Source organism: Microcebus murinus, chromosome 2, assembly GCF_040939455.1.
Source record: "Microcebus murinus isolate Inina chromosome 2, M.murinus_Inina_mat1.0, whole genome shotgun sequence".
NCBI classification, from domain to species: Eukaryota; Metazoa; Chordata; class Mammalia; order Primates; family Cheirogaleidae; genus Microcebus; species Microcebus murinus.
Genome location: NC_134105.1, coordinates 38,343,099 through 38,356,707, shown reverse-complemented (window position 1 = coordinate 38,356,707; position 13,609 = coordinate 38,343,099). Strand labels below are relative to the sequence as shown.

The following is a 13,609-nucleotide window of genomic DNA, read 5'->3' as shown; positions in this document are numbered from 1 at the left end:
GGAGAAATATTCCATGTTCATGGATTAAAAGAATCAATATTGTTAAAATTTCTGTACTACCCAAAGCAATCTACAGATTCAGTGCAATCCTCATCAGAATACCAATGACATTCTTCACAGAAAATATAAAAAGTAATGGAACTGCAAAAGACCCAGAATAGCCTAAGCCATCCTGAACAAAAAATAAAAAGTAAATACCTGAAGGAATCACCTTACCTGACTTCAGATTATACAACAAATCTGTAGTAACCCAAACAATATGGTACCGGCATCAAAACAGACAAATAAACCAATGGAGCAGACTGGAGAACCCAGAAATATTAATAAATCCACACATCTGTAGTGAACTTAACTTTGGCCAAGAGCATACAGTGGGGAAAGGACAGTCTGTTGAACAGATGGTGCTGGGAAAACTTCCATAGGCAGAAGAATGAAACTAGACCCTTATCTCTCACTGTATACAAAAATTAAATCAAATTGGATTAAACACTTAAATCTGAGACCTGAAAATATAAAACTGCTGAAAGTAAACATTGGATAAATGCTTCAGGACATTGTTCTGGGCAATACTTTTTTGAACTTGACTCCAAAAGCACAGAAAACAAAAGCAAAAATGGCTAAGTGAGATTGCATCAAATTACAAAGCACACCTAAGGAAACAGTCAACAGAGTGAAAAGGCAGCCTAGAAAATGGGAAAATGTATTTGCAAAACATATATCTGATAAAGAGTTAATATCAAAAATGTAAAAGGAACTCAATAGCAAGAAAGCAAAAAGCCCAATTTAAAAATAGGCAAAGGACCTGAACAAACATTTCTCAAAGCTAGAGATCCAAATAGCCAAAAAGTATATGAAAAAATGCTCAACCTTAGTAATCATCAGGGAAATGAAAAATTAAAACCACAGTGAGATATCACCTCATACCTGTTAGTGTGGTTATTATCAAAAAGAAGAAAATCTTGAAAGCAGAAAGCTGCAGATTCCCTATCCCATAGTATGTGACATTGCACCACAGGCAGACAAGCTAAATAGTAATCTAGTTGCTTCCTAAACAAATCTCTTTGAATGCCCACTTCAAATTCACTTTGTATAAAACTGAACTTACCATGTTCTCCCAAAAACCTATCTCCTCATTCATGTTAGTGCTTATATTGGACCCAAGCCAGAAACTGTTTACTCTGGTCACTGGTCAAATGGTTTTTTGAAACTGTCCCAATTGATCTGATACCTTGAGATTTTTATGAACCTTTCATTTTTACTGTTCAAAGAGGATATTTTTATGGTGGCAGCAAATTTTTGCCTTATTCTCTTAGTTGAGAAATTTCTTTGCTATTAGAGGTTATGTTCTGCCCATTATCTAGCTTGTCCCACAACACTGACTCAATAGGTATGGGGTCTCTCTTGCATTTTATCCTCTCCTTGTCTATTGCTTCCTTCTCTTCATCCTGAAAACATGTTCAAATCTTCTAAAAAATATATTCCTTCAAACCTCGCGCTCCCTCATGCTTTAGCTCCCTCTTTCTTTTTTCTTTCCACATCTAAGTTTCTCAGAGTAATCTATATTGAATGATTCTATTTCTTCATCTTCTATTCACATAACTCCCTACAATTGGCTACTTTGCACTGTGTGACTAAAATTGAATTTATCTATTAAAGTCAGCTAAAATAGTAAGTTTTGTAAGTTACTGTATGGGCTATGCCATCTCCTTTCATTTTCACAGTATTTTTGAGGTCAGTATTAGTCACATTCTAGAGTTGGAGTGTGAAGATACTTGCCTAAAATCATACAGAAAATGATAAGAGTATTCAACCCTATGACCTTTGATTAAAAATTTGGGGTTTTTTGGTTGTGGTGGTTGATTGTTGATTTCCTTATAATACCATAGCTATTTCTTTCTTAATCCTCATTCTACTAAATCTACTTACAGTTTTTGTCATCCACTCCTATTCTAGAAATTTTCTTATACCTTCCTTCTATAACACTTTCTCAATTTATTTTGTAATCTTTGACAGCTGTTTATTCATTTCTTACTGGGTTCTCCTCCTTCACCAATTGGAAAATATATAGATACATATATAGAGCTATTGTGAGTTGTAATCATTATCACTCTTCTTCCTCTATTTTTATAGGAGTGATAATCGTCACTCTTGTAACCTTAACTATTAATTATATGCTGATTGCTTCCAAATCTAAATCTTATCTGGACCTTGTTCCTGAACTCCTGAGAAAGTGTTTTTGTTTTAGTTTTAGTTTTTAGTTTTCTTTTTAGTCACCTATGAGATATGTTTACCTGGATGTGGTACAGCCACTTCAGATTTATTCTGAGGACTGGCCTCAAGATTCTCCCTCACCAGTATTGGCTTTCTCTCCCCGCTCAATGACACAGACTAGAAATCTTGATGTTATTTTTGCCTTTTCCATTTTCTTCATCTCCAAGTCTAATTGGTCAACAATTCCTATCAGTTCTGTTGAAGTATATTTTAAGTCTGTCACCTTTAGTCAGTTTCCACTGCTACTGCTCAAGTGTAGATGCCCTGTTCCTCTCCTGAAACTTTGAAATAGGTCTTCCCTCTCATATCTTCCTGTCTTATCTGCCATATGCCACCACACCATCCCACACACACAGGCGCGTGCGCACACACACACACTGCCATTAGATTTGTTTTCTTTAATACTCTTCTGCCTAAAAACCTCTAGTGATTTCCCTTTTCCCATCAGAGTAAAGTTAAAATATTTTAGCATGCCAGTTTAAGGACTAACACAATCTAGTTCCATCAAATCTTTTTGTCCTTACTGCCAGTCCACACTTATATCTCACACATAGAGCTGATGATTCAGTTTACTTTTCTGAATTCTTTATTGATTTTTTTTTAAGACCCAATTCCTTGCATGAGTTTTTACTCTGCCTAGTATACAACTCCCTCCTCACCAGTCTTCCTATACACATACTCCACCACACTGATGATATCTTTCCTTCAAGGTGTGGGTTAAATATTAATACTTGTGTGAAGCCTTGGATAGCCTTCCTCACTGATCCTACGAATCACTTTCTCCCTCTATTCTCCAAAAACATATTACAGGTTTTTTTGTATTACTTAACACACTAAAAAAGAAATATTCGTCACTAAATGTATCTTCCTTTTAGAAAGGAAATTTCTTAAAGGCTGATGTCATGTTTTATCTCTGTATACCTAGCTTTTAACCTGGTGCCTCAACATAGTAGGTAATTAGTGAAAATTTGCTGAAAGGAACAACTGCTTCAGTTATGATCTTGCTTTAATGCCAGTTACGAGTTCTAAATTTTTGCCTTAAACAGTTTAGTTATCATATCTTCCAGAAAGTTTTCCCTGATCTTCCCCCCCCCTAGTGAGTTGGATATTCTTCTCTGAATTTTATGTCAAAATACTTATCACTCAGTATTATAATTATCTGTATATATTATATAGAGCTCCTTGAGAGAGCATAGACTATATCTTTCGGACAGTTTCAGGCATTGTGGCATTTAGTAGGGATTTATAAATGTTTTTTGAATGATAAAGATAATAAATGAATGCAATAAATAGCCAAAATGGAATCACTGCTTTTTTTTTTTTTTTAGCTGTTTTTACAATTCTTAATAAATAGCTTTTCTGGAGTCAAAGAATTTTAGGATAGCCATGACTGATTCCAAGAGATTATCTATTCTCATCAGCAAACATTAATGAAAAAAAGATTGTTTATCTCATTTTTTAGAAAAAGCTTTTCCTAACCTGTTAGATGGCTGATAAGAAAATATGAAGAGATTGGGAGTCCCTTATACATAATTAAGTAGCTCATTCTTGCAGATACTTCAATAATTCATATTTGGAATATACTTTTTCCAACAAAATCGGCTTTTTAGATACCTCCTATTGAAGATGTCATGGTTCTAGGATTTTGTTTTCTGGGATTGTCAGGGCAAATTCTGTACTTTGTGAAGGCAAAATGAATAATGGAGACACAATGAGAAAATTAAAATCAGTATCTTAGTATGAGCTAAAGTCCTATTGTTATTGAAGGGGGCTATTATTTAATTGAAAACTGGATTTGGAGAAAGACGATAGATCTGGGACAGTAAGGTAAAAGGGGTAAGAAAAGAAAGAAGCATCTGCAGAGAACATTCCCTTTTTTTCTCTCCTTTCCCCCACCTCTTGATCTTTACCTGATACATCTCAAAGAGAGGGATGAGTACTAGGCAAGACTTAAGCAAAGGCTGAGATAGTAGCTTAAGCTGATTGCAGAGGTCCCCAACCTTTTTGGCACCAGTGACTGGTTTTATTGAAGACAATTTTTCCACAGACCAGGGGTGCGGCTATAAATACAGATGAAGCTTCACTCACCTGCTGCTCACCTCTTGCTATACAGCTTACCTCTTGCTGTGCAAACTTGTTTGCAGGGTGGGGGGAGGTTGTGGAGTACAGTGATAGAGGATGTGAAAAGGTCTGTCATACTGACCTTTATTTCTTTCCATTTGATTATCTGTGAACCTGGTCAGGCACTGTAAAGGAATGTATTAATGTGCCTTGTAGATCTTGAGCCTTTACTTGTTTAAGACTAAGCCTCAAAGTTAAAGGGAACTTCACGCTTCAGATATTTGACTGCCTGAAACATAGAGGGAATTCAAGCACAGTTGTCCTAGTAAATGTTTGTTTTGTCGAGGAGTCTCCCTTACTGCTTTGAAATGAGAGGGGGTGTTGAATTTTAAAGCTGTTGAATAGCTTATCTTGACTATACAGGACAAACAAGGGAGGATTAGGATTGCCTGTAGAACCAAGGTGTCTGTAAGAAATAGTGGTAGAATCAGAATAGTGGGTAAACTGGCTAAGGAAAGGAGCATTTATTTTATTCCTCCAATGTATTAGACAACAAGTGTATCTTCATTGCCTTGTCTATCTAAACTATTGGAAAGGCTGTCCTAAAGATACAAGGGAAAAATATTATGATTATGATTCTGGGCATTAATGCTTGGGTATGCTCAAGGAGGAAATGCTGAGCATACTGAGTCAAATGGAGTAAATATCTTAGTTTAATCATTTGGAACTGTTAGACCTACTAGATCAGCAGTTCCAAAAAGTATTCCAGGGATTCTGAAAGGATTCCAAAGGATTCTGAAATCCTTTGGAGGTACCCCAGCTGTCAAACAGATATGAGGAAGAAAAGGCCAACTCTAAGAATATCAGGGTCCCCCATTGCGCTCCCTCTGCCTCAGTGAGAGTAGCCCTACTTTTATCTATTGTGTGCATTGCCATTTTACTTAATATTTTGTTTGGGCCTAGGGGAGGAAGGTAACTCCATGAAAAGAAGTTAGAAAACCACTAATGAGATATTTCTAAGATCCCTTCCACCTTTAAAAGTCTATGATTCAATAACTGGCTGACCTCTAACATTCACTCTAGCTACATTTTATGAGTCTTAGATTCTGTTTCTCTTAATGCTTTTCTGTCAAATATTTATCTCTGTGTTAGGTTTTTCTGCATAGACTGAAGGATCAAATAGTTTCCCCATTTTCATAACTTAAGTACATAATACCATATTTTTAAAAGATAGACATTTCATTTATTAAATAGTCTTCGTAGTCATAGTAGACAGGCATGTCTCCAGATACCTTACTTGAACCCTCTTCTCACCTAAGGCTTGAATATTTGTCAGTACTCACTACCCAGTTCTAATGCTTTAAATCTCAGTATTTTGGAATTTCACTCTAACCCCAGAGAGAATAGTAGCCTGGTTCATATTTTGAAGCTGATGTTGTTAATACCTTAAACATCGACTCATGTTGCCAAAAGCAAAATAAGCAGAGAATGTTTATCAGTGCCCAGCATGCAGTAAATTCTCAATAATGTTCATAAATTAAACATCATTATTACAGCTCATATTTAATAGCTTCAGTTTACAAAGAACTCTCATATATAGTGTATTTCATGTTATCTTCTGATAACGTCATGAAGATAGCATACCATATTTTACTAATGAAAAATTTGGAAACCACTGCAGTAAGGAAATGACAAGTTTGAAAATGCTACCATTGTTTCTACCTGCCAAATATAGATTAGTGTGAGCTTTTTGAGAGACTGGTAGCTTACTTCTTTATCTCTGACTTCTCCAGTTGTACCCATTTCCTAGTTTATTGAGCACTTAATTGTGTAGTATAAGCTGGAAATAAAACAGACAAAAATCCCTATCTTCATTGAGTATGTAAGCATTCTTTTGTTTTCCCTCAGTCTCCAACCTTTGGGCTACAAGTATCACGGCAAGTTTATAAATGTAGGTAAGACTTAAAATGAAAAATAGTAAGCTTTAGTCTAGCTAATGACTTCTTATTTGAAAAGTATTGGTTAAAACTCTTTTAAGACTAAATCCTATTGTGATTACATAACTTATATGTTAGAATTTGATATGTTAAAGTCAATATGGAACTAATCAGGGCTTTCCTTAAATAGCAAAGCACCGATGTTCATATGGTTAGTGATAGTGATGGAGATGACTTTGAAGATGCTACAGAATTTGGAGTGGATGATGGAGAAGTATTCGGCATGGCATCATCTGCCCTGAGAAAATCTTCAATGAGTGAGTATTAATAATAGCTCTTTGGGTCTAGCATTTTAATTCTCCCTTCTAGTGCACAAACTTATGAAGGACAGCGAACTTAAAAATCTCTTGCTGACCTCAGGTTTGGAGAGGGAAAATATAGTGAGTGGGTATTCTTCATTAGAACCAGAGCCTTTTGAATTTTAATTATCTTAAACTCAAAAATTCCCGGCACATTAGGAAAATTCATAAAAAATGCAAAGGAAAGTAACTTTTGTTTTACATATATAATTAGTTATAACTCTCTTTATTTAGTCCTAAAGGTTAACAAACAGCTGTACTTTCTGTAACTGGTACGTGTTTCCTCACATCTTACCAGTTTTAAAAATAGTAATATTACTTTTCTGTTCACTGGTACCCATCTTTGGAAGGGAAAAAAGTAAACTAAATGTGCCATCTCTCTCACTTCTACTTAATGAGATGCATACTGTAGAATAACTAGCAATGCTATATGGCAAATGAACACTAAAATAAATTCTTAACTGACTCATTTATTCTGTGAAATAGAGAATTCCTCTGGGCAGAAGTTTATGTGATATTTACATAGAATTGACTATTTTCCCAATTAATGAGATCTTTAAAATAATGTCAGACTCTTTTTATATAATTTAATCACAAGATGTCTATTTCAAGAAAACATGGAAATCCTAAATGACTACTGCCACATAGTATAAATGCTTAGCAGGATTGTGTCAGTTGGTTTTCCAAAATTTATAAACTTGGAATTTTTTTAAGGTTTTTAATTCTGGTTTGATAAAATCTAATATATGTTGAGTTAAAATGTCCCCTCAGATATATCACAGAAGCTAAAATTTAATTTTATTTCCTCTTTATTGATTAAATATATTTCTTATATGTGGGATTAGATGTTATGTGGTTTGTTTTTTGTGTCTATTTGTTTTGTTTTTTTTGTTTTTGTTTTTTCTTTTGTTTGTTTTTTAGTGCCAGAAAACGCAGAAAATGAAGGAGATGCCTTATTACAATTTACAGCAGAGTTTTCTTCAAGGTAGGGTTAGGACATTAAATATATAAAATTGATGTTCTTTCATGCTACTGTGATTTTTCTGGGGCAATTTTAATTATAGATTGTTTAAAATTTCTCCCTAAAGTATTCAAAGGCTACATTTATCAATTTATACAGCCCTAAGAGTTGAAACAATATGGTTCAATGTGAGATAACTAGCAAATCATTTATGCCACTTCATGGATTTATTCAACTTATTTCTATATCTTTATCGAAGTTGACTAAGTGGATTCTAATTTAATATTTTTATTATATTCCCAAAAGGACTAGGGTATAGGATGCTAATTTTTAGTATCTCCTAGGACAAACAAATAATTCTTTAAAAATAAAATTAAATAAAAAAAGTAATTTAAAAACTTTAAGTGTAGTGAATTTTTTTCTTTTAACTTTTTTTGGAATTGTTTAGCACTTCTTCTTTTAAGAGTCTAATATAGATATAAAATGTTTTATATGCATTTGACAGTCTGGTGAGGTATTTAAATATAAAAAAGATTAATATTTAACTCAATTTTGGTATAAATTGTATTTCTCTTTAGTGCTATTTTCTGATGTATTATACTATAACATAGAAACTGCAGGAAACTATTTTTTTTCCTCTGTATTGGAATTATGTAATAAATGAACTAAAGTGAGAAGTTAAGGCTAATGTAACCAGGAATATCTTATGAAAGTGAGTAATCAAGAATTGCTTCTTATAAATGGCATGGTTTCACAGCACTTACTAAATCCATTTGCTAGGTATACTTAAAATTCCTATGTTGTAATATATCAGTATAAGCCAAGAAGAATTCTAAAACCTAATTGCTCATTTCCAAGCTTTTGAAGAAATGTTTTAATGTTTAGTTTGCACTAGACATTAGCCCCAATGTTTACTTTAAAAGTCATTGGTTAGACTTGTGATACTTTGAGGTGAGTTTGAAATGTATTTTAATTAATAGACTTAATTTTTCCTGTAGATATGGTGACTGCCATCCTGTATTTTTTATTGGCTCATTAGAAGCTGCTTTTCAAGAGGCCTTCTATGTGAAAGCCCGAGATGTAAGTAGTCTTACCTTTTCTGATTAAAAAGTGCATGCCACAGATGTACCATTAGACCTACTGAGACAATGAGTAACATTTTTGTTTTTGTTTTGAGATTGAAAACTTGTTTTGTTTCTGCTTCTTTTGCCAACCTAATCTTCACCAAGATGCCCATTTCAGAGGAGACATTAGTGTGATAGGGTACTGCTGGCTCTTGCAGAAGGCCTTGTCAAGCTCTGAAACAGTTTTTTTTAAAGAGAGGAAAGGAAATGTGGACATGTTTAGAAGGGACCAAGCTCCATGTTTATATTCTTTTCATTTATGTGAATCACAAGTTCTTGGTGGAGGATTTGTTCTTCAGTCATTTCCCAAAAATGACTATTCCATGTAATAGTATATATCTAACAACTGTAATTTTTTTTTCCCAAAAGTCACTTTGGGCAAAAAAAAAGACTCTTTCTTAAATATAGAAATGGGCTTTGTGATCTTGAAACCCAGCAGATTAAAGTCTGTAATAAGAATTCAGAAGGTACATTTTGAGCAAGAAGATGCTAACCACTCTATTTGTTATGTTGACACAGTAGTCAAGACCTCAGTGATCTGGTTCCTGCATATCCATATAGCTTCAGCTCTTCCCATTCCCTACCTTACACTTAATAAATCTGGCAATACAATAATTGTATTTCCTCATAATCTTACTCTTCTTTCATGCTTCCCCACTGCTAGGAATGCCTTTGATCCTAATCTTTACCTGGAGAACTCCTCTTTGTCTGAGACTTAGCCTTCCTGGCTCTTCCACTTCTCTCACATTGACTGCACATATCCCCCTTTAGTACTATCCAGTGAAACCCTCTGATCATCTCTTATTGGTACACTTAACACATTTTTTTATAATTGTCCATTCTGTATATGTCATCACAGGAGATTTGGTTTTCTTTTGGCAGGGACTATGTCCCTTATGTACCTGAACATAGTAGATATTCAATAATAAAAGTTTAATGAATGAAAGATAAAAGAAAGGGAAGTAGGAAGGCATAGTGTGTACATGGAGTATACGGGAAAGCTGGTGGAATTAAAGAGAGCAAGGAGTTTTGGAAACAAGTACAAGGATGTCTCAGATTCCTGGTTTCTAGTTTATGTTAAATTCTGATATAAAGGAAATTTTATTTTAAAACAAATTTTTAAAAATTGAATTCTATGATGATAAACATAGAGCTATCATTGACAGTTTAATGAATTTAGATTAAGAAACAAACTATTCTTTACCCTAAGAATAGCAGAATAGCCCTTTTAAAGGACTGTTTTGTGCATTTATTTAAGTATTAAATACATGTAAAATGGCTGTTATTTTTGTTTATGATAATACATTTATGGTTTACAAAAAATACTGAAGAGCAAAGAGAAATTATTCTAACACAGATTATTAACTTTATGATATATGTTCTTTCTATATATTTTTTTAATTCAACAAATATTTATTGAGTGCCTACTATGTGCTAGATATTGTTCCAGGTACTTACGACACATCAGAGAACAAAACGAATAGCCCTGCCCTCATGGGGCTTACAGTCTAGTGTTTATTGCCACTTCACCTGCATACCATCTGGGATAGGGGCAAGTCACCACACTTCTTTTCTCAGCTGTCCTATAGGGAGATGGCAGGCACAGCTTAGACATGGATAATGTGTCTGGTGTACCACAGATGCCAAACTGGACAGCTTCCCACAACTCACCACCCAGACAGTGGATAGGGCTAGAAGTTGATTTTTAATAATAGAGTACAATGGGAAGAAGACAGAGGGAGTTGAGCTGAGTTGTCTGGTGTGCTATGGTGGTGGTAGGCTGGCTATACACATTGCCGCTGCTGCTGCTACTGCTTCTTGGTGGCTGCCTTGTTGGCTAGGTCCTTCGCTTTCTCTGTAGCTGCCAGTGCATCTCTTTTGTCCTCTCCTTGGCTTCCTTGGCTGTTTCAACAAGTGTTTTGTAAGGGGCCTCACCCTGCAGCTTGGCCAAGATGTATTCAAAACCTTTCATTGGCTTGTCACATTGCTTTTGAAACGAGGCAAGACCAAATTCCAGGACAGCTCTGGAGATGCCAAATAAGCTAGAAGAGATCCAGGCTTCCCATTGCATTTTGGTACAGCCAGTATTGTCAGAGTTCAGATAGTAAACACATGGTTCCTCCACCCCCCCATCAGCTGGGTGTGGTTGATGTTCCAGGTGAAGGTGGTCATGGTTTGATTCTATGGATCCACAGTGGAGTACACTGAATGAGCACATTGACAGAAAACAGTTGCTTGGCCCAGCGGGACATCCTATTGGTCTTGGTCAGGAGTCACCATGACAAGAACTTCTGGTTAGGGGATCACCACCCAGTGTATTATGTCTTCTGTCAAGACATATTTGCTATAGGGATTTGGGTACCGCTACCAGAAGACAGTGAACACTTGGTCCCAGGAACTCCAGAGCATGCTCTGGCCCAGGAAATACTTCACCATCATCCTGGCTGGGGCGAGCCCAGCACCTGCACAGCATTAGCCTGCCAGGCTAGCAACTCAGTCACCACTGTACCACACCCAAGCTGCTGCAGCCACCATGAGTTGTCTGGACCCCCTTTCTATGTTTTTTATTGTATGTTTAAAGATATTTAATATAAAATTGAATCATGTTATAATCCTATTATAACAGCTTTTTTCATCTTTTAATATTATAGAATCATTTCCTTATAACTTCTTTTATAATATTTCAACTTTTTATAAGCAAAATATTTTTTTTCAAAAATTTTAATACAGAAAAAGTAGAAAGAATAATTCAATGAACATCCAAATGTTCTATAACTAGATTCAGTAATTTTGAAAATGTTGCCATATTTGCTTCTTCCATGTATAGGTATCCCAAAGTCTTAATGGAGTGCTAAGCGTTAGTGGCCAAAAGTTTAACTGCTATAAACTGGCAAAAGAGCAGCCTTTGAAATTTAATTATTTATAACTTTATACTTATTTGGATTTTTTGTGATTTTGATGCATAAAGTTTTATGACAAATTTTTGTTTCAGTTCCTCTCTACTTGAAAATGCCAAATGCTGACTAGAACAGAAAATAAATTAAAAATCTATTATTCAAACTTCAGAAAATCCAATAAATATAAATAAAGTTTCAAATGATTTTTTTAAAGTTTATAGCAGTTAAGGTTTTGAAGTTATTAATATTGAAGAAAAACATTTAGGATACCCTGTATATTCATTATTTTTTGCTGAACTATTTCAAAATAAATTGTAGGCATCATACTTTACCCCTAACAACTTCAGTATGTGTTTTCTAAAAATGATGATATTCTCATACATAATCATAATACCATTTTCACATATAACAAAATTAACAGGCCAGGTGCAGTGGCTGATGCCTATTATCCTAGCACGCTGTGAGGCCGAGGTGGGAGGATTGTTTGAGACCAGGAGTTCGAGACCAGCCTAAGCAAGAGTGAGATTTCATCTCTACAAAAAATAGAAAAATTAGCCATGTATGGTGGCTTTCACTTGTAGTCCCAGATACTCAGGAGGCTGAGGCAGGAGGATTGCTTGAGCCCAGGAGTTTGGGATTACAGTGAGCTATGATGATGCCCCTGCACTCTAACCCCAGGCAACAGAGCAAGACCCTATCTCAGAAAAAGAAAAAGAAAAAAATAACAATAATTCACTAATATTATCTAATATTCAGTGCATATTCAAACTTTACTTTATCCCCAGAATTTCTTTTTAGCTGTTTTTTTGGAACCACAATCCACTCAAGAATCACAAATTAGGCCAGGCGCGGTGGCTCACACCTGTAATCCTAGCACTCTGGATTGCCGAGGAGGGCGGATTGCTCCAGGTCAGGAGTTCAAAACCAGGCTGAGCAAGAGCGAGACCCTGTCTCTACTATAAATAGAAAGAAATTAATTGGCCAACAAATATATAGAGAAAAAATCAGCCGAGCATGGTGGTGGCGCATGCCTGTAGTTCCAGCTACTCGGGAGGCTGAGGAAAGAGGATCGCTTGAGCCCAGGAGTTTGAGTTTGCTGTGAGCTAGGCTGACGCCATGGTACTCACTCTAGCCTGGGCAACAATGGGAGACTCTGTCAAAAAAAAAAAAAAAAAGAATCACAAATTATATTTGAGTGTTAGATTTCTTAAATCCCTTTTAAGCAAGTAGCATATTTTCCCTTTTCTTCCTGGCATTTGCTTTGTGAAATCAGGCCAAATGACTTGTAGTTTGTTCCAAATTCTAGATTTGTTTGATTGTTTCCTTGTGATATTATTTAATTTGTTCCTGTATCTCTGATTTCCTGAAAAATGGATTAGGTCAAAAAATTTTGTTAGATTAAAGTGAAATGCTTTTTCTAAGAATGCTTTGTAAGTAATTCTCAATACTTTGTCATAACAGGATTTTTAATGGTTATGGAATCTTTCACTGTGTGGCAATGTTATTATATTTAAACAATCACTTATTATTGGACATAAATATGTTTGAAAGAGTATCTTATTATAGTTTTAAAATCACCTAATTTTCAACTCATTCCTTGAAAGATTGTATTTGGGATATATCTGTCTCTGCTTTCCAGCAAGATGGCTAAGCATTTGAAGTAACCAGAAAATGTCAAGGCCTTTTGTAACAAACTGTAGCTCCCAAAATAGGCATAAATATTTTTAAAATCCCATTTCAAAAGCCTCTATAAGATATACGATGTATACCTCACACATAATACCTTTAAATGTATATACTTATACTTAAATATACAGTGTATTATAGACAAAAGAACTTTTACCTTGTATACTAAATTGACATTTGAATTTATTCAGACTGATAATCCCCAGAGGAGTATAAGATCTTGTTTACTAACTCCTCGATATTTCTAATGAAACAATTGATTGTTTGCTTTTGATTAGTATTTAGGTGTTTTAGCAGATGATATCATTGGTTC

The 13,609-nt window shown here is 34.9% G+C and overlaps 1 protein-coding gene and 1 pseudogene across 2 annotated transcripts in view; one reads left to right on the top strand and one right to left on the bottom strand.

Moving 5' to 3' along the window:
- Positions 1-13,609, top strand: part of FAF1 (Fas associated factor 1) — a 482,102-nt gene that overhangs the window by 321,055 nt on the left and 147,438 nt on the right. For both annotated transcript variants that reach the window (XM_012776173.3, XM_075998246.1), the window contains 3 exons: positions 6,460-6,586; positions 7,550-7,613; positions 8,588-8,669. In XM_012776173.3, the coding sequence (XP_012631627.1) occupies positions 6,460-6,586; positions 7,550-7,613; positions 8,588-8,669 (273 nt within the window). The remainder of the gene's footprint in view (positions 1-6,459; positions 6,587-7,549; positions 7,614-8,587; positions 8,670-13,609) is intronic.
- On the bottom strand, positions 10,498-11,149 carry LOC142864851 (PRELI domain-containing protein 1, mitochondrial pseudogene; annotated as a pseudogene).